The sequence below is a fragment of the Prunus persica genome, chromosome G5, assembly GCF_000346465.2.
Source record: "Prunus persica cultivar Lovell chromosome G5, Prunus_persica_NCBIv2, whole genome shotgun sequence".
Classification (NCBI taxonomy): Eukaryota; Viridiplantae; Streptophyta; class Magnoliopsida; order Rosales; family Rosaceae; genus Prunus; species Prunus persica.
Window position 1 is genome coordinate 17601953 of NC_034013.1, and position 21846 is coordinate 17623798.

The following is a 21846-nucleotide window of genomic DNA, read 5'->3' on the forward strand; positions in this document are numbered from 1 at the left end:
GAAATCTCATGGTAGGATATTAGAGTAGAGTAGCTTCAAAATAATCATTTTCGTCAAGATTTTCTACTGAACAAATGATTTAGTCAAAAGTAGATATTCATCATTTCATCATGTGGCAGGCAGCACCCCTTTAGAGATCTCAATTTCATTATTACATAAACTTTGAGAACCTAATTGACGTGAAAAATGCTTCCTTTATTATATTTTTTTTTGTCATTTCATATCTTATTTATTCACAACAAATAAGAATTATTTTTTTAAAAAAAAAGGAGAGTTTCTTTGTTGACCAAATAATAATTATTAATTTGCCTTCGATTTGGGAAAAATAATAATTTCATTGGTTTTCACAAGTAACCACTAATTAGGTAGGGTTGATCCATGCTCCATCCATTGTATGACAAGATCTCATTGGGATTAGACCAATGGAATGGACCATCTATCCCTTCTCTCTTCTTTCTTATTTTATTCTTGAAAGCTACATAAAGTTATGGTCCCTCTGTCTCTGTCTCTTGTATGCAATATTTCATTCTCTCCTTTGGATTTCACATTATTTTAATTTTCTGGATTTTTATGGTTTCCGTTGAATTTATCTAACAAGGCATCATGTAGATTAATCTATGGACTTGGTGTTGGTGTTGCCAAGTCAATGACAAAGTCCAGGATTTGGGCCACACAGGTTCTTAAATCGGTGATGTTACGGTGGTCCATTTTGAAAGCACGCAGGCAGACCCAATTGTTGTTGAAAATTACGTGAATTATGTCTTTGTCACGTGAACTTGAATTTTGGATTGTAACAGACAACTTATCGAGCCTGCTACTTGATACTTCAATAATTCACTATCAAATTCCCAAGTCTTTGCGACCCAAGAAATCCGACGAAATAACAATAAGATAATAAATAGTCTTTGCTCAATTATTTGCTTCTTGTGGGGTTCCAAAAAGTCATTTTTTATTCCGGTAGTTCGCCCTTTTTATTACTTTGCTTCTCATAATTTCAAAATATTTAATTTTATCAATGTAATTTTAAATTCGACTAAAAGGTCATAAATTCTGTCAAATTACTCTTAATTATATATGTTACAAATTATGTCAAACGTCAAGCTCAAAACCTAACGGAATTCAAAAGAATTTGACTGAATTTGTAACATGTCATTGAATTGATTGAATTTAAAACTACATCAATAAGACCAAAAATAATAAAACTGAAAAATTGCAATGACTAAAAAGTCACATTACGCTGTTCAAAATTAGTGTAGAAGACATCTCTACCGTAATTTGTGTGTGAGTAGAAAGGCCCAATAGTTAGATTCGTAATGTATTGGGCTCATGAGTACACTGTACATGAATCATAATTCATGGGTCATCTGACTTCCGTTGATCTCAGCGTTCGGCCCAAATCAGACCCCCAAAAAAAAAAAACAAAGAGGCGGGCCCTAATAATACGGCGCGCTCAGCGTGAGGACATTACTGGAACTGTGCGTTTCAACACTAGAATAAAAAAAAAAATCTCATATTTCCTTTTTCTCCCACATTTTCTCAGAAACCAAACGGTGATCGCCCTCCCCGATTTTCCATAAGGATTCCGGTGAAACAGATTGTAAAGTGTAGATGGACAAGGTAGAGGAGGAAGTGGAGAAGGTGAAGAAGGAGTGGGACGAAACGTACAGTAAGGTGGTAGAGCAAATAAAGGCAATAGAGGAGTATGGTAAATCACCTAGAGTTACAATTGCGGAGACGCAGAGAGACTCGCTGCCTAGAATGAACGGGCTCGCCCAAGACGGCTTTGCATTGCTTAATTCATTGCAGTTCAAGCTCGATCTGTTTGCCCCTCAGTTGCCCACCGACGATCAGGTCCAGTCAGCCAAGAACTTGCTTGAGTCCTGGAAAAACCGATCCCAAAGGTATTTCAATTTTATGCTCCCAGCCGTGTCTATTTGGTTGCCGAGAAATTTTTTGAAAACGTAGAAGAATTATCACTTCTGTTTCGGCAGAAATCAGGAAATTGTTGAAATCGTGAAACTTCATCACGAATTAAAGAGCAATATATTCTAATTTTGAATGTTCTTAATTTAGTTATATTGCAATATGTTGCAACCAATTAAAGCTCACTTGAATTTAATATTTAAATTTTTTGGTAACGCTGGGTTTTGTGGTCTTCCTGATCAGTTTGCGGTTGAGTATGAGGAATGCCAATTTGCAAGCAAAGGATAACATGAGGAAAGCTGCTCAGAAAGAGGTAATTAATTCCTTTTTGCACTAATTTGGGGTAGTTTATTGTCTTCCACGTTGCTGCTTCTCATTAGCATTGTGGAATCAGGGTTGTTCACTAATTCATATTATCTTCATGCTCAACTATTTATATGATAATAAGCTAAATAAGATAGTTGCTGTAATTTCCTTCTTAATGATAATAAGCTTAAGAAGTTCCGTCTAGAAATTTATTTATTTTATGTGTTATTGAGAAAGAAAAAAAAATATTTTGAGCAAATTGTGATTGATTTGGCTGTGTTTGTTGCAGAGAGAACTTCTTTTGGGAGGTGGAGAAGAGTCCACAGTTCGTCGACGGAACTTACAGTATGTATCAATTATTCTAAACAGCTTTCGGTAAAATAGTATTCATGTTTATGTATGCTTTTATTGGTTTACATATGCATCATCTTTAACTTGGGGAAAAATCTTTATGAGCATGAATACGGTATTCTCATACTTTTACATGAATTTTTTATTTAGAGAATTTAATTTATCATTTGGTTCTAGAACAAAGGCTGGAATGACATCTGCCGCAGAAAGCATCACAGAGAGCCTTCGCCGTACTCGTCAGCTGATGGTTCAGGTTAGTCGCTCTACATTGTATTTTCCATTTATTCTAATTAATACATCTTTATGCGATGGTAGCATGAATTTCTTTTTTGGTGGGATGCAACATTTGGTGTTCTTGTTTATTTGTGTAGGAGGTGGAAAGAACTGCAGGCACACTCATGACTTTTGGTGAGTTCCCTTTGTTACACATCAAATCAATCTTTCCCTTGCTGAGACTGTGTCACTGCAATTTTTATGACTTTTCTTGAACAGCTTATCTTGTAACACTGAGTTTGACTTTCATACTGGATTGTGTTTTAAAGCGGTACGTCATAGAAATAAAAGGAGAAAAAAAATTAAATATAAATATTTATGGAGAATTCGACCTACTCCAATCATCAGAATTCGTTTCTTGTTTTGGGGCCCTCTAGTTAATAGTTATACAGATTGACCATGGAAATCTAAGGTTTTAGATCAATTAGAATCATGGATAACAGCTCAGCTCTAACTTCCTCTGCTCTATGAAATTGTTTCAACATTGGAATCTGGCAGACATTTTGTTCTATGAGAATGATGTAATATGTTGAGCTGCTTATGATTAGCTCTCAGCACCTTATGTCTCTTGCTAATAGTTCATAGCCTTGCCCACTGCTCTTGAGAGAGAACATCAATGTACTCAAGGCACTGTACCTCATCTGATCTAGCGTACTACCCATGTTCCAAAGTTCTCTGAGCGTTCTCATGTTACTTTATTCTGGTTTAGCTATTCACAATATGTCTTAGAAGTTGTCAATGAAGACACATCTGGTATATGACATTGATCTAGCTCCGTTTTAGGACTATCTTTCTGACACATTACTTGCAGAGTATGATTGTATGCGATATTTGAAACATGAATGTTCGTCTTACATTTGATTTGAAAAGGTTATTTTTCTGAGCCAGACTAACTCTATATATGTTGGATTATGCAGAGGACTCTACTGGAGTACTACGGAAGGCTGAAAGTGAATATAAGGGACACCGTTCATTGTTGATGCGAACCAGAAACCTACTCTCCACTATGCAACGACAAGATGTCATTGACAGGTTTAGAAGAGAAGATTTCCATTGTAGTATAACTATTATGTATATATGCAGAGTCTCATGTTGAGTTGTATCTGGACAGGGTGATACTTGTATTAGGAATTTTCCTGTTTTCTTGTGCGGTTCTTTATGTGGGTTCAAAGCGTGTTGGTCTACTGGCGTTGCAGAGGCAGGTCACAGCTGCCATTAAGGCTGGTATGGGTGGGCGAGCAGAACTCAGACCTGGAGCTGTTGAAGATGTCGTAAATCATGCCCAGGTCTATGACAATGCAGTTCATAAAGTGGAGGAACCTCTAGAAAGATTGATGCACGATGAACTCTGAAAGTGTAGCTTCGTTTAATTGTTTGTTTCCTTGCTTTTCCCATGGTTTGTGCTTCACAATTCATTAGCACAGAGGGCTGTATGCTATTACTATCTCAAATTTTTTGGCCGTCATATTTCCATGTTGGTTTACAGGAGCCAGCATTGTTAATTATGTACAACTTGTTTTCATATTGGAGACGAAGAATATCGTACAACACTCCTTTGTTCTTCTGCTTACAATATACCTTAACACCAACTGTCCAAACCCATTGTTCACAAAAGCAAACAATGACAACAAAAACAAATTTCACCATGTGTAACAAATTGGCAAACAGAAGAAATAATAAAATATAAATACCATATATAAAAGTAATTACAAAACAAAGAAATACTTGAGACTTTCCTCACATAGAAAGCTAGTAAAGAAAGGTTTCATTAAAAAAAAAAAAACAGCTGAAATTCAGTTTGATCTTCTGGTTCTGCATTGATAGTCATGTCCACGATCAAGATTGTTGTGCCTGCGGCTACCACGCCATGATTTCTATGGCTCAAAACTCTGGAAGTTTACAAAGCAAAGATATCTGGTTCAACCTTTGCAAAATTCAAATGGCCAAACTAGACATATAAGAAAAACATCACACGTAATCACCACCTACTCCAAGCTGCAAGGTCATGAGTCATGGAATAAGACAATAGCTTATGAGTTGCCGTTTGTGACACACCAGACAACAGAAACGGTTGGTTTACCTTCTTGATACTTTTCAATTCATGGAAAATAGCCCTCTCATCTTTCTATCAGATGGCAAGCTCACAAAAATATAAACCCATAAAACCGAGCAAGAACTCCAACTTTCTTATTGTCGCCTTCATATGCCCGCGAAGGCCTCCATATCTCTTCATTGCGGAGTCAACCTCCAAGCACGAACAAATGCATCCTCGCCAGAGCTTACCACAGTGTGCTCATCCGTGAAAGCTAAGCCGTACACCCCACCCAAGTGAGCATTCTTAATGGTTATACGGCTTGATGCAGGCTTGTCAACTTCATATATAATGACACACGTGTCAAGAGACCCAGTTGCAACCATGCTGCTATCAGGAGACCAAGCAAGGCAGTTTATCCGGGCAGTATGGTACAACATGTTCTTAAGCTTGACCTGGGATAGAATGTGTCAAAATGCAAGGTGTTCAACATTAATAAGAAGGCAACAATCACAACCAGGTCTCTAGAAACATGTTACTGAAGCTCTCCATTTACATGAGAGATTTTGTAATCATCGAATTAAAATGAGGCACACTTATATAAAGAACCAACAACTTACTGCCTCACATGATTGTCTATTCATGCGTTTGACTAAATTTGGTTAAACAAAGAACAGCAGCTGATAATGGACTGATGCACACATCTACAGATTCTACACACACATGCATGGACACACATAAACACATGACTAGGAGAAAAAGACAATTTTTTTCTATCCTTTTCAAACCGCAAATGACAATAATACCAGAACAATGGTGTTAGAATGATGAGATGATAAACAGTAGCTGAGGACAATGAGCACACTACCTCTCGGGAGACACGATCCCAGATGACAGCTTCTCGGTTCAAATCTCCAGATGCAAACATTGAAACATCAGGAGAGTAGCGTATGACAGAAATAGACCCCCGATGTTTCTCTAAGACAGCCTCTTCTTTAAGTGTATCACCTGTTATAGAATACATATGCAGTTTACCGTCCTGCCCACCAACGATGGCTTCACTTCCATCTGGTGCAATAGTACATGCAGTCACAGTAAACCCAAGGTTAATAGTTGACACTACTTTTGTGCCACGGAGCATGACAACTCCCGTGTCAGTTGAAACCAAAGCAAGTTCAGGAGATTGAAGGGCAAGGCTTATGTCCTTTGGCTGACTGCCAATATCAATAGGCTCTGCATCTCCACATTGATCACTGTGGACAGGAACTCTCCAAACCTGGGTAGTTATGAGAAATATGCATGAGGAAAGAAACTGAGATAAAGTGAAATCTAAATTTACTAAAAAAAATTCCTACGGAATAAAAATGTAAAGTAGAAACCATCAAATTGCATGAGACTAAAAGAATATAAAATTCTAGTCACCTTATTGTCAAATCCACATGAAACGATTTCTTCTTCAACAGCTGCTAAACATTTTATTTGAGAATTTTCCTTCCTTCGTAATTTTCCACCATATCCAACGCCTTGAATCCATTTAACAATTAGACCATCATAGCTGCTAGACAATATAACTTTTGGGACACTATTTAGAACAGCTAACGACGTAATATTTTTCATGTGTCCAGATATCAACAGCGGGGCTTTATCAAGGTCACTTGCTGAGAATATACTAATGGTGCCTCCAAGTGAAACAGTAACAAGATGATCATTCTGCCATAGACACCCAACTAGCATGTCATCCACTCCACCTGATCCAGGAGGAGGCAATGTTCTTTTCACCTTCCCATTATTATCCTCGGATATCTCCCATACTTTTGCTGATTTGTCAGCAGACACAGTCAGAACCTAATATTTTAATTGGAACTGATCAGCACATTCAAGCAGGGATGAAAGATGTTACAATGCAGAGAAAATAAAATATAAAAAGCAGCGATCCTTATAATAGAGTTCAGTTCAGCAGATAACACTTGGTTAGGCCTGAGTACATGAAATCCCCTGTATCTAAATAATGTCCAATAAGCAATTAAATTAACAAAATATTTGGGTAGAAAATAGCAATCTCAACTTTACCTGTTTACCATCAGGACTCCAGCTAAGAGCATAAATACTGCCTTTGTGGCCATCTTCAGAGGAAAACCCTCCAATCTTCTCCGCGGTCTTTGCATCATAAATAATACCACTTTTATCTGAGCTTACAGTGATAAACTTACTTCCATCTGGAGAGAATCTCACACAATTCACAAAGTTTGAATGATCCCTAACATACAAACAACAACAACAACAACAACAACAAAAAAAGGAAAAACTTCGAGTCAGTACGGTAACACAAACATCGAGGCCTCAAGTAGTTGCTATGATAAATAATGAAGAAACCTGTGAGACAGCTTGAATTTAAAGGGCGGTCCTTCGTAGAAATTGACCAAGAAATCCTCTCCACAAGTGACAATGCGAAAGGGTCTTGTTGGCTTAAACGCACAGCTTAAAACTCGCTTCGAGTGCCCATCAAAATCCCCCACAGTCGAGCCCGAATCCCACCTATTCAATCATTCAAATTCCAGCAACTTCTCACTAAACAAACACAAAAGGCCAGAAAATCCACCAAAAAGAGAAACCCGATTTATAGTTTAAAATACGAAAAATGAGAAGGATGACGCTTACATGAATGCGCGAACTAAGGATTTTCCTTTTCCTTCACCAGAAGCAACGATCCTCATTCCGTCAGGGGACCACTGGAGGTCGTCGATCCGACCCGAGAGGACCTTGAACTCGTTCTTCAGAACGAAGTCGTTGTGGGTCCCCCAAATCCTCACAGTGCCGGAGACATCGGCCGACGCGATCCACTCGCCGTTGGGCGAGAACCTGGCGACGGTGGCGGGGTATGCGTGCTCGGCGTAAACGGCGACGTCGAGAGGATTCTGAAGATTCATGATAATTACGGATCTGCCATTGGTATAGAGGAGCCTGTCGGATTTGGGATCGCCGGAGATCAGAATCCCACGGCCTCGCTCCGTTGACGGTACGCAGGCGTAGGCCTCGGTGAGTTGGGTCATTTTGGGGATTTTGGGAAAAGCGAGAAGGGGGGATTTGAAAGCTCGCGGCTTTTATAGGTGGTGGGGTTTGTGTTGTGTTGTGTGTCAAGAGACTGATGAGAGAAGTGATCGTGGTCAGCAACTCCTGATCAAGGCCAGTGCTCTATGCGAGTTTTGGAAATGTTCAAAAGGTAAAGTAGACAAGGACACGTGTCAGTGTGTGAGACGTAAGATCCAAGAAGAAAGATTGTCTCTGTCTCGTCCCTTTTACTTTTATTTTTTTAATCCTTTATACGTGCGTGCTTGCATGATCAAGCCAGACCCAATAAAACTGTCCAGACCTGGCCCAACCCGGTAACAGGGCCTGATTGTCGAGTCCAAGTCTTGTTTGGTATGAGACGAGTGTGAAACCATACCCACGCAAGCCCCCAACTTTCTTTTTTTTTAAAAATATTATATTTTTCTTTGTTTTGTTTTTCGCACAAAAATAATAAAACTGTAATTAGAAGGATTGAGATTTATTTTTGAGTTACCAAATTGAATTTCTTCTAGTAAATACTACAACAGGTTTTTATAAATAAGCTTATTTTAGCATGACATATTATATAAATATCCATATAAAGTAAGGGTGGGCGCAGTTCGGTCCGGTCCCATTTTTACCTCACACTAGTACTATTTAATTGGTGCAATTCGGTTCGATTTTGGTGAAAAAAATCTACGATATCGGTTGGTTCGGTTTAAATCAGTTCGGTTGCAGTTTCTCTTTTTTTTGATTTTATACCATATATATTTTTTTAATTATTTTTAATTTTTTATAAATTCAAACTAAAATTTTATTTTTTGGGCTTAAAACTTCACAAATGATCCAATTTCATACAAAGATAGATGATTGAGCCTAGAAAAGAAATGTGCTTTAAAGCTGGGTTTGGGAAAATATTAATTATGGGATTAGAAATTTAGCATTGGACTTAAATAATTTTTATAAAAAATAAAAAATAGGCAATCAGTCTAGACTAATTTTATAAAGTGTGAAATTAAAACCGGTTTGAATCGGTACCAATTGGATGACTTTTTAATCAACACGGTTTTTTTCATCTAGTGCGACTAGATATTCCAATTTTTGAGTCTCGATATCTATTAATAATATATAGTCTATTTAAAGAAAAAAACCTAAAACTAACAACTTTTCTATTTAATTAAGAGCTAATTATAAGGCCGACATGAAGTGATTCGTAAACATGACTTGCATTGCTTTGTGTGTTAATTAACTGAAACTCGTGCGTGGCTAATTGTAATTGTAAACTGAAATAAATTATTTGGTAGTGAAGTCGTAAAGTATTGTCCCGACTAGTAGACTGAGCTCTGCGTATATATGGGTCGATTTTCCTGACAAAGGAAATAAATTACGTACAAATCCTTGAAATTTGGTCATTGCCTGTCTCTCGTCTAGTTACTAGTACAACGACAAACCAGAAAGCACCAGCAGTAGTGAAAAGACTTGTCAAATTAAAGAAACCAAACAGGTGTGATTTTAATGCTGACGTTGGAGAACTTAAAATGTTGGGGCCTACCCACTCAATTGGGTTAGCTGGTGGAAACAAAGGTCAAAGGTAAGTGGTGCACATTCTCAATTTCTCACCTCACCAAACCATGCACATTCTTGCCATTCACAGGAGACACATCAAAACATGGCTAAAATTCAAAAACAACCAGTCCATGTCAACTTGGAGACAACTTGACCATCTTCAACACTACAGATTATAATATAATCCCCCTTCCCCCTGACCTTCTTCACCCACACACAAATTCCTTTATAAAATATCATTATATATTCCTGTTGCTCTACCGATATCCTGGATTCATGGGGCCTTGCTTAGACAATCTCTCTCTCTCTCTCTCTCTCTCTCTCTCTCTGAATATCATCCATAACTAATTTTCATATATCGATCCTAATTAACTCTATTGCTGCATGCAATTGCATCATCCGATTACTATTGTTCTATAACAAGCTCAGCTAGGGCTTGTACCCAATGAGGAAGCCTTGCTGTGAGAAGACAGAGATAACTAAAGGAGCATGGTCTAAGCAAGAAGATCAGAAACTCATTGATTACATCCAGAAACATGGGGAAGGTTGTTGGAATTCCCTTCCTAAGGCTGCTGGTAATTTACTACTACTACTACATATATATATATATATATCTTCTTAATCATCAATTTCTTCGATTACTACTACTCGATCAGAGTTTAGGTTATATTATCTTTGAAACTGTATGCATAATTACATATGCAAAAGTATAAGATATCAACAATTACTGATATATGTATGAAATTGACAATTGATCATTATTGTCGGATGAATGAATTCAATCGAGGAAAAAGAGGTGATAAATGTTGGTAGTAGATTCCTTTTTCTTTTTCCTTCTTTCTACAGTTGTAATATGTACATACATATACATATACATATATATATATATATATTGAAAAATATTGTTGATTATGGTCAGGCTTGCGACGCTGCGGTAAAAGTTGTCGACTGAGATGGATAAACTATCTGAGACCAGATCTTAAACGCGGAAGCTTTGGAGAAGATGAAGAGGACCTCATCATCAGGCTTCATGCACTCCTCGGGAACCGGTATGTATACATGAAACTACTATAATCTCAATCCATAACCCCTTCCCCAAAATTAACTCCCCAATAACACGATTGCCTAAGCAACCTAGCTATATAGAGAGTTTTATGGTGTAATTTAATCGAATTTCGAAACAATCATACTTAATTTGCTTTTCAATATACCTAGCCAGCTACAGTAACACAACATTACAAATACATGTGTATAAATATATGCCTACTATCATATATATATATATATATATACAATTCTTCCCCTTTCAGGACGTTATTATTGTGCATACGTCATTGTAAACATGGAGGAAAGCATGAAAGGTAGTAGAAAATACATGGTGTCCGCACGGTAATAACATTTGGACTTCTGCATAAGAGAAAATCTACACATGTATATGTAATTACACTAATCGTATATGGGAAAATGTTACTTTGATGGTTGAGGAATATTAGCTACGTGTATTCCACTCCATTAGTGTATGTGGAACCCACCTATATTAGAGATGTGGTCATCAATATTATTTTCAGTAAATATCGTCTAAATAGCAACACCCGTATTTAATGTGTTCAAAAACACTTTATTCTCTTTATTACAAGCAAAATATCGATACTTTGCATTAAATACATAGATTTTATGTGTGAGGCACAAACTTAATGAAAAAGAAAAAAAAGTAGCATTCTTTACATATAACTATTTATTGTTATAAATAGTAAGTTAATTTAGGTAATACCATGAAAAAACGATTGGCTTTAAGTGATTATGGAAACTGAATCTAATAAAAGGAACTTTACTAACATGGATATATATGATTATGATATTGGATGAATTTAGGTGGTCATTGATAGCAGGAAGACTGCCAGGAAGGACAGACAACGAGGTGAAGAATTACTGGAACTCCCATATAAGGAAAAAGCTAGTAAAGATGGGTACCACTACTACTACTACTAGTACGGCTCTTGATCAGAAAAAACCCCCTCACCACGACAATAAGGTACCACTACTATTGCAGCCTGATGCTAGAAATCCAATATTATTTAGGCCACCTGCGAGGACGACGGATCAGAAGCGTGCGCCTAATCATAATGATGAGGTGGACGTCTCGGATTCCATGAGTATTAACGGTGGTAATCAACTTCAAACAGGTGTTATAATGAGCAACAAAAGCTGCTGTTTGCCTGACTTAAATCTTGACCTCACTCTAAGTCTCCAGTTGGCTGTGGGAGAGAGGCAGCAATCTGATATCTGAAAGTAAAACGTATCCGTCCCTCCCACCCACCACGATGACCTCCAGGGCTCCTCTTCTTTTAGACAACATTGGTGCTTTGCTTGGATTGGACGCGTGGATATATACTATAGTGACTAGTGTTGACTAGGATAAAGTTGTGTGCGCAATTCGACAATGGCTTACTTTCGGTTTGAAGCTATAGTAGTAGTACTAGTCAGTCAGTCAGTCAGTCCGTCAGTGTGTGGAGAAGGCAAGAGTTACCGACTACTTTTGCCAAATACTATATATATAGTTGTTGTTACGTATACATATATATATATATATATATATGTAGAGGACAAACTTACCGTACATATCTGATTCGTATTGACCAAATATATTTCAAACTCTTGCAAGAGGAGGCAGAGGGGAACTAGCTAGCCGTATCTCTGCCATTAGTTATCCAGTGAGATGAAAAAAGTTAATCGTACGTATACAACGTTCTGGTTTTTCATATAATATATCTTTTGTATCTTCAATTTGCATATATTTATCTCTGTAAATGTTCCAGTATCAAATGACCGATACATGGCTAACATAGCGATTTAGCTAGTAACCCTTCATCAGAAGCATGTGGTGCATACGTGACTGCATTCTTCCTTGCTTGAAGTAAAACGCGGTTTTTTTGTTGTCGAGAATCTTCATTGAAGAAAAAGAAAAGAAGAACAAGCTAAAAGCTACAAACATGCATGTGAAAGATGAAAAATCCAGCTTCTTTTTGAGTGAGAAGTTGAAGATCCGATTCATTACCAAATCCTCCAAAAGCAATGACTAATGAAGAGGGTTATGTGAACGTAAAGATCGAATTGTTAACCAACCTAACCTAATGCCCAAGACTGTAAAATAGTCTTGATTCAACCTTTTCTTCATGCTGCGTTTTTACTTTTCTATTAATATCAAACATTAGCTACATATAGTGGAAGATTTTTTTCAAATGTACACCCCTCCAATTCAAACATAAATTATGAAGATCTTTCAATATATAGAAGAGTTTTATTTCAGGGCACTTATTATTGTTGAGAGTATCTTACATCGAAATTTTTTGTACATATTTAATAATTTAAAAGATATCGGACCTCTCTACCAATTATAAAGATGTTTGACTCCTTTGTGCCATTATCTTCAAAGTAACGAATTGTTTCCGCGAAAAAAGGATTAACCATGAAAAGAAAAGGAAAAGGAACCATACATGAATGTGAGTGAGGACTTACCGAACATCTCAAAACAAAAGGAGAAAATCGACCCCTTAAAATCTAACAGTCAAACGGTCAACTCTATTCATCTCTACCAACTCTAACTAGCTTATATATTTTGCAGCTGTGGGCTGAGACACCATGCATACAAAAATAAAGATATATTTTTCTCTTTGGAAAAGGAATTATCAGTTTTTCATAATTAATTTGCTATTACTAGTGGTGATGCTCTTACTGTAATTAAAGACCTGGGCATGCGATAATAGTATATAAGTAATCATGACCGTGAGAATCAATGAATATGATTATTATATAGAGTTTGCTAATTGCTAGACATTTTATCATTTTCTCTCTTTAGTATTTAATAACGACAATGAGGAATTCAATTGTCATTGGCATTCGAAATCGACAACTCTTTTGAATCTCAGTGATTAAAATCTTGAGCATATGTATAATGTATGGGGTCCTTCTCCTTCCTTAGGATATTTACGTTGACCTTTTCGAAATGGTGGTCCAATTCCTTCCTTGTTGCTATAAATATAAATATGGTCTCAATGAAATAGCACTCTTGGCATTCTCACAAGGAAAGGAAGACATGTGTCCTGTCATCAATTTCCTCAAAACCTCACCTGTGAATCTACCATTCAACTCGCACGTACGCCTACCAGTGACTCAGTGAGCGTGAGACTTGTCAAGATTCTATAGTTGAATTGAATCCACCCAAAATTTATATTCATGGAATATGCATATCAAATCAAAAACTGAATAACTATCTATATACGCAAAGAATATACGTATAATACAGTTTGAGTCCATTATCCTTAACCCTGAACTAACCCAAATGCTACACTAAATAATAATCTCAAAGTTATTTTGTGTTTTTGACTATTATTACTCAATTTTAAAGAAAATTAGAAATATCCTATTGGCAACAATCTATTACTAGCATTTGTGAGTTTAACACTTTTTAGGTTTTTGTCAGAGAAAAAAAAGAGTCATTTATGGTTTGAAATATTTTTACTCACCACTTCAACTCAATGTGTACCATCATCACTCTTTTCAACACTTGACACATGTCAATGAGCGTAATCATAGTTAACTCTTTGCTTTGCATTTGTGGAATCATGTTATACTCATTGACACCTTTCAAGTGTTGAGAAGGGTGGTAATTACATACCGTGGATTAAAGTGACGAGCAAGACTACTCAGCATTTGATTTTATTTTTCAATTGAACTAATTGATAATGCAACTACATTTTATTTTATTTTAATTTTGTTTAGGTCAATGCAACTACATTTAAGCCCTCAAATTTTTTTAAAATTGACATGAAGGCCCTTTTGGACATTTGGAAGTGTGTGTCCAACACATTTTCTTGATTCGGTCTCCCATGTACCATTAATGGCTACTCAAAACTGGGGGTATTGCATGGGGAAAGCATAAAGGTTTTTACATTTTGAAGTAGCTGGCTGTCCACAGAATCCTACTTAACCATTGTATAATAGAAAGGAAAAGGCCAAAAATAAAATAAAACAATAGAAATTAAGGTTGGCATAGTACCGGACAAACTAAACCAAACCAAACCAAACCCTCGACAGATGACATGCAGTAATTTCACAACTGTAAGTCAAGCGCAGTTGGAAAATTTCTGTTATATTGCTCTACCCCTCACTTGGGCACCTTGAGCTGCCCTCTCTCTCTCTCTCTCTCTCTCTCTCTCTCTCACTCTCTCTCTCTCTCTCTCTCTCTCTCTCTCTCTCTCTCACTCTCTCTCTCTTGCTGTTAGAAGAAGAAGTTGAATATCAGAAAGAAGAATGAGGAAACCTTGCTGTGAGAAGAAAAAGACGAACAAAGGAGCATGGTCCAAGCAAGAAGATGAGAAGCTCAGTCAGTATATTCAAAAACACGGCGAAGGTAGCTGGCGCTCCATACCACTGGCTGCAGGTATATATATATATATAATTACAAATAAAAACTCACTCTAATTTTGCACTTATTATTGCTTGAAAAATATTTACATTACATTAATTATTATAAGCTCTTAATAAAAACTTGTTTTAAAATTAATTAATGGTGCAGGCTTGCATCGGTGTGGAAAGAGTTGCAGACTGAGATGGGTAAATTATCTAAGGCCAGACTTGAAACGTGGCAACTTTGGTGAGGATGAAGAGGACCTCATTATCAAGCTCCATGCACTTCTTGGAAACAGGTACTGCGCGCAGGGCATCTTTTGTATACCATATATAGTAGCTTTTCTGAAAATTCCGGGAGCAAACATATATAAAAGGAGCAAACATAATTATTATTTTCTGTTTAATTTGGAACTTATGCATTTGGTGGAATCTGAATGAAATATTATTAATTGCACCATGGCATGGCATGTAAGGAACCGAATTCGTAATGCATGCGCCCCTGTTTGTGTTTGCATAAATAATACCTAATTAATTAAGTTGCTTAATTTATGACTAATTAATAAGTACTAATTATAGGTGGTCATTAATTGCTGGAAGATTGCCCGGACGGACTGACAATGAAGTGAAGAATTACTGGAACACTCATCTAAAGAGAAAACTAATACAGATGGGAGTAGACCCAAATAACCATCGGATAGGGCACAATTTTGGCCACACTAAATCATTTGGCTCCAGGATTAATACAAATGATCAGCCAAGTGTAAATTCTCACTCTGATGATCCATTGTTAGATTCTACAAGTGAACCCGAAAGCAACACAAGCTGCAGTGCTTTGCCCGACCTCAATCTTGATCTCACTATAGGCCTTCCAATTTCATTGGGATATTGATATTAGTCAAACATTTTGTACAAGGCTTGGTTATGATTCTATTATTTTCTGCCACGCATTGCTGGGAAAGAATATTGTCATAGCTGAGGGCTAGAGACAAGGTGAAATTAATAGTTCAAATAGATAGCTTCGTCATGCTAGTATGTTTTTCTTCTTTATTTTTCACTAATTAGTTTATGCAAATAGGTTGAGCTTGTGCAGTAAAATCTTCGAATTTTAATCTTCTAATCGTATAATGTGCATTTTGATAAAAGAGTGCATTGAAGGTAAGGTAGATGTTTTTTTATACACTTCAGGTAGCAAGTAGATAAGGAAGAAACTGCGATATATGGACCAGAATGTTCCTCCCCTTTGAAGTTAGTTTATGATGCGAAACTGTTAAGGAGAGAGAGAGAGAGAGAGAGAGAGAGAGAGAGAGAGAGAGAGAGAGAGTGATGGAAATCTAAGTTAAGATTCTATATATCTGAAGAAAAATACAAATTCTATAGAGTTTTTCTATTTAAACTCCACATTTCTCTTTGTTCACCATAATATTTAAATTATTAAGCTCTTAAGTTTTACTATTGTGTAAAAAGACAAAAAAAGGTAATCCAACTTAATACTTAATCCTAGTACATCTATACACACCCCACCACTCTTCATGTTTGATTATGGTAACTTACATATCAATTTAACTGCCAACATTTCTCTATCAAAACCTCCTAGTTCATTCCCAAATTTTGTTTAAATAATAATAAAATAATAAGGCTACACATTTGACAACAATGTTTTTATCTCTTTAAGTAATGTGAGGTTGAGGTGAACTTAGAGTGATGAGGGGCAAGACAACGGGGGTGTGGAGTGTGAGGTTGATGAGTTTTATTTTATTTTATTTTATTTTTTCTACTGAGTGTGTATTTGAGGGTGGTTTGAAAAGATAGTGGGGTTTTCTTAGAAATTGTGAAATTTTGAATTAGAAGTTGGGGTGATCTTAGAACATGGGGTGAACAAAAAGAAGTGTAGGGTTTAAATAGAAAAACTCATTCTATTTATATATATATATCAGATTGAAATTCTTACTCTCCCAATAATCGTACCTAGTCATGTATAGTAAGAAAAATACAAAATGTGTATGTAGATAAGAAGCGGTTGAGGTTTTCTGGACTGATGGTTAAAGAACAAAATATGTATGGATAAGGAGGATAAGGTGGATATGTTGAATTTAATTTTGCCTATATATGGTTGAGTCTTGAGTTGAATTGAATGTATTGGTGCAACAAGTCTTGTTTCGCCCACACCCACATGCATAGACCAACCCAATTATAAACCACCATTCCAAGTCAAATTTGCCTATACATGGATGCTTTGTTTTTCTGACCTCAATTCCACTGCTATACATGTTGTTCTGACCTTAAATGAGAAAAATTACTAAAGTAATTATTCATGCACCGGAAGTTATAAAAAGGAAAATGAAAGATGACAGAAGAAGAAGTCTCCTTCCTGCATAGAAAGAAAATACCCAATTTTGAATAAGATATCAGAGTCACAGAGGCTAATTTGGAGTAAATTGCTGTGATTTCTGTCAAAAGGGTCGGTGATGTTCGTTGACAATAGAGAACAAGACAAAGAGATTGTACGCAAAAGCATGGACGACTGGCTAGCTAGGGCTTCTGTGGTCGTGATGGGAAAAGCCAACAATTAATTTGCTAACTAAATTAATGAAAGATGCTTTAAGGGATTAAGGGACACATCAACTGCACTCATTTCGACAATGACTAGCTGATTTCAGTTTCCAATATTACCTGCAAGCTCCTGCAACACATTATTATAATTACTTAACACTCAGAAACGTGGCACCAAGCATTCAAGGGAAGGGAATTATAATTACGGTGAGAAATCAGTTCCTAATTAATAATATAAATCACGCATTGGTAGTTGTTGCGACTTGCAACTTGCAACTTGCATGCATGTGATTCAGACTCAGTTTGCCGTTTATATGTGTACGTAAGCAGAGATAGAGAGGTGTGTGTAATATATATATGCATGAGTTCGTAGTAGTTCTATCTACCATTCAACATGAATTACTAGCTATCTAGAAGCCTTTACATTAATAACCACACAATTAGGTCAACATTTAAACTTAGTAATATTTTCATTCTGCTTATCTCTGTCTGACCTATTTTACCTATTTTTCTTCCTAAGAATGTACAGTATACGAACTCTCAATCTAATTTCTTATTACTTCATTTGATTCGGTTTCATATGATACAATATTATTCTTCTCCCCCATGTTTTGTTTTGTTTTCTCTTGCTGTTAACTTGTTCCTTCTGGTTGTCTCTGAGTCTTCGTCAGCCTTCTAATTTCTTAATACATTTGGTTACTTTATTATTATTTCTAAAGGAGAATTAGAAGAAACCCAATTATATTTATATGGGCCAGCCAATCGCATTTGAGTATATCTCATAGGCTAAGCTTTAAGCCGTAGGCCTTGATTACGAAAATGGACCATATTTGATCGACAGTGAGCCTAGTAAAAGCCCATCTGTACTAGGTCATATGAGATTCCACCACTGTGCGGCATAATGTGTTATGTATATTTTGTTAAAGCGGATATGGGACCAGAAGTCATAGGCCTTTTTGCTCTGTTTTCAACAGTAGTGATTCATCCCCCTTGCCTTGCCCTTGCTTGTTACTTGCAGTCTAGTCTCATAATCTCCTCACTGCTCGGTTTCTACCGTAGTAATAATGTATACGCCAAGGTTCATCCAAATTGGGAAACAAGGGAACCGCAAGGTGTGAACGGAAAGTTAGCTGCCCTGGTTTTATTACTGATAGGAGGAGCTAATTAACTTGATTACTTAAATTTCATCAAATGGAGAATATTAATTGTACTCTAATCTTGATCTTAGAAAGAATTCCGATGTTTTCACACCAGAAGCTCACTCTGCATCACCATTAATTGTACTCTATTGCTAGCTAGGCAATTAATAATGTAATAATAAGCAACATGATTAATTCATTGGAGCTGAACCGAACAGAGATATTGAAGCTTGCAGAAGATCTTTATCCTCTTCCTGCTGCTTGGAAACTCTTCCTGCTTATTATTTCATGATGATTTTTTTGTCATGACTCGTGATCGTGAACCATCCATCATTTTCTGTCTTGACTTGAGACCATGTCCATGAATTAAGTACACTGTATATAGATATATCTTTTATAATGATTGAAGAGCAACATTTGAATAAAAAGATGTGGGGGTGGGAGGGTTGAAACTTGAATTAATTAACATTAGTTAATATTGGTGATGATGGTGGTGAAGGAGGGTAGGTAGGAGTAGGAGATGATATAAAACTTTTTCCATCTAACTAACCATTACAAATTAATATACTCTCTCTCTCTCTCTCTCTCTCTCTCTCTCTCATTGTGTTATGTGTTAGGAATTAATGTGTCCGTAACTAACTAACCATGCGTTCAATATACATGCTGCATGGAATGGAATCCCATCTACCCTCAATCCCTAGCTTTTGGCTTAATTTGCTTGCTTCATCTCTCTCACTCTCACTCTCACGCATAGACACAAACATATACACATGCATCTGAAGGTCAATGCCTGATAGATAGGTAAGGGAACTTCACTTGCTAGCTACATATCTATACATGCGCGCATGGTGTGATCTCTCTGAGTAGCAATTGCTGTATATAAAGCAATTGAATCCCACCGTACAAGAGTCTTCCTCCTCCATACCACTCCATAATCTTCTGCTTCAATTGGTTTCCATAATTAGTTTGATAGCTTTCTAGCTATATATATCATATCATATCATCATATGTCGATATCAATCGGTGACTGATTTCCATGCTAAACCTCGTCAAGTGAACAGTTTTCTTTCAGGTTATATCTTTATCTCGTTGTCTGTTCGACCTTGAACTTCAACTTCATTTTTATTATTTATATGCATAATTATTCATTCTGAATCTGCACTGCACCCTTTCCCTGTCCACACACACTCACGAAAACTAACATATAGCAGCCGTTTCGATAAATCGAAATCAAGTTTAATCCTCTGCATTTTATAACATTGATTGAGTAAGTAGAGATCTCAAGTTTAGGTCATAAATCGGAAAGTAATTATTTTGTGGTAATGAACTAATAATAAGCTGAGATCAAGGTCAAACAGGCAACAAAGTTGAGGTATTAGTAAGAACTGTTTGCTTGACGGGGGCTTTGTATGGACATCAACCTCCTCATTCCTTCGTTTTCTCCAACGTTAACCCCATCTGGTATGTCATCTCTCTCTCTCTCTCTCTCTCTCTCATGAAACAGCTAGCTAGTGATATATGATATATATGGTTGCACTACTTGTATACTTTTGAAACGAAGAACACACAAAAATTTCCAGTCTCTTTCTCTTCGTTAACCTTAAACCCAGGGCTTGGAACGATTGGGCCAACGTGAAGTATTTGATGCAAATCATTGATCAATACGATAGATAACGAACAGGCCCAGAATGGCCCAAGCCTGATAAGTGGTGCCCCCACCCATCCCAGGCAGCAGACATCAAACCGATTGATTGAGTTGAGAGTAATTGGGCGAGGAAGAAGGACACAAGAAAAACCGATTGATTATTTTTGTTTTTCTTAATGAATACTAGTGTATAGTTAACATAGATTCCTTGTAATTTGTAAACATAAAGATGAAGTAGACCTTATGCCAATCTTTAATATGAAATTCAAATCCAGTCAATCTGTTGGGAGAAGTGTTTCAAAATAGAACACAAGTAACATAAATTAACCAACCAACTTCACCTAAACTTGAAATTATATTGAAAATAGAGACACTTTACAAACTCTACTCTTTTTTTTTTAGGCGCGTCTATCATGATATGTCTCTCATTACCATCAAATTTGAATGAATTCATTACGTGTTATGGCATACGTCTTAATCTTTTTCAAATTCTCTGCTGATGAGAACTCAACCACATCAATTAGGTCTAATTTTTCATCTAAACACAAAATTCAAATAGAATAATTAAGAACATATGAATATTACTTTCCTTCCTTTCCTTTCTTAATATGTTGTGCGTGGACAATTCGTTATGACTTAAACATATGTTACGCCTATCTTTATTGTCAAATTTAAGTCAAACCATTATCAACTACATGAAACGTCTCTTGAGCTATATAGTAATCTCTTACACTTGAGAACATGTTAACCACATGCATTGGACTCATACAAAATCCGAGATACAACAATAAATTAGCCTCGTAACACATAAAAAATACCCTCAAAAATAAGAACATTTAGCAACATCACTTAGTTTTTGACAAGCGTCCGTCATGCACTAAATCTTCTATCTGACTCGAAAAGACGTTGCGTCTCAAATAGACATCTAGCAACATAGCTTATTTTTTACAAACGTCTATCATGCACTAGTTTGGGATTGTTGTCACTTTTAAGTCGCTTCTATTATGCTTTGAAAATAATTAATTGTAAAGTAAAGTAGCTCCATGTTTGGTAAATACAAATTTTAAGTACTGTTAGTATAAAAAGCAGTGTCAAAATCGTTTGGTAAATTTTAATATAAAATTGTTATACTTGTGAATAATGACTAAAATAAACATGATGCTGAAAGTGTTATGTACTAATCATGTGGTGATAGTGGTGGTGATGGAGTGGAGGTGGTGTTGGTGATGAAGGTGGAGTTGGTGGTTGTGGTAGTGGTGGTGGTGGGGATGGCGGTTGTGGAGGAGGTGGTGGTGGCAGTGGCAGCGTGGAGGCGGTGGAGGTGGCAGTGGAAGTGGTGGAAGAGGTAGTGGTTGTGGTGGTGTTAGTGGAGGAGGAGGAGGATGTGGTGGTGGTGGTGGTGGCGGTGGCAGTGGTTGTGGAGGTAGTGAATGTGTTGGTGCAAGTGGTGGAGTTGGATGTGAAAGTGAAGGTGGTGTCATTTTTTTAAATGAATTATGGTATTTTGGGAATTAAATTTTTTTATTGAAGGTTCATCTCTGCTTATTTTGAAAGCAGCTTTGAAAAGCAAATTAAAGTCTATTTTTAAAAGCTGTTGTCAAAAG

At 36.6% G+C, this 21846-nt stretch overlaps 4 protein-coding genes across 7 annotated transcripts; 3 read left to right on the forward strand and 1 right to left on the reverse strand.

Moving 5' to 3' along the window:
• On the forward strand, window positions 1184-4403 carry LOC18776739. Its single transcript, XM_007209358.2, has 7 exons — window positions 1184-1901; window positions 2167-2236; window positions 2519-2574; window positions 2758-2833; window positions 2952-2988; window positions 3771-3885; window positions 3965-4403. Exons 1-7 carry the CDS (start codon window positions 1609-1611, stop codon window positions 4203-4205), a joined length of 888 nt encoding a protein of 295 aa, XP_007209420.1. The 5' UTR covers window positions 1184-1608; the 3' UTR covers window positions 4206-4403.
• LOC18776281 (actin-interacting protein 1-2) lies at window positions 4526-8074 on the reverse strand. Of its 2 annotated transcripts, XR_002271622.1 has the most exons (7): window positions 7544-8069; window positions 7259-7420; window positions 6956-7142; window positions 6308-6730; window positions 5754-6161; window positions 4934-5340; window positions 4528-4848 (listed from the first exon to the last, which is right to left on the reverse strand). XR_002271622.1 is itself a non-coding variant. In XM_007210210.2 (6 exons), exons 1-6 carry the CDS (start codon window positions 7933-7935, stop codon window positions 5083-5085), a joined length of 1830 nt encoding a protein of 609 aa, XP_007210272.1. In that variant the 5' UTR covers window positions 7936-8074; the 3' UTR covers window positions 4526-5082. The 2 variants fall into 2 exon arrangements, 1 of the variants encoding a protein (XP_007210272.1); XM_007210210.2 differs by having other exon boundaries at window positions 4526-5340; window positions 7544-8074.
• Window positions 9672-12316, forward strand: LOC18777093 (myb-related protein 308). Of its 3 annotated transcripts, XM_020563578.1 has the most exons (4): window positions 9682-10074; window positions 10419-10548; window positions 11372-11531; window positions 11683-11791. In XM_020563578.1, the coding sequence occupies exons 1-4, from the start codon at window positions 9945-9947 to the stop codon at window positions 11689-11691; spliced, it is 429 nt and encodes a 142-aa protein (XP_020419167.1). In that variant the 5' UTR covers window positions 9682-9944; the 3' UTR covers window positions 11692-11791. The 3 variants fall into 3 exon arrangements, with proteins under 3 accessions (XP_020419168.1, XP_020419166.1, XP_020419167.1); XM_020563579.1 differs by lacking the exon at window positions 11683-11791 and having other exon boundaries at window positions 9672-10074; window positions 11389-11574; XM_020563577.1 differs by having other exon boundaries at window positions 9681-10074; window positions 11372-12316.
• On the forward strand, window positions 14489-16025 carry LOC18778057 (myb-related protein 308). The gene is made up of 3 exons (XM_007209583.2): window positions 14489-14939; window positions 15075-15204; window positions 15485-16025. The coding sequence occupies exons 1-3, from the start codon at window positions 14810-14812 to the stop codon at window positions 15795-15797; spliced, it is 573 nt and encodes a 190-aa protein (XP_007209645.1). The 5' UTR covers window positions 14489-14809; the 3' UTR covers window positions 15798-16025.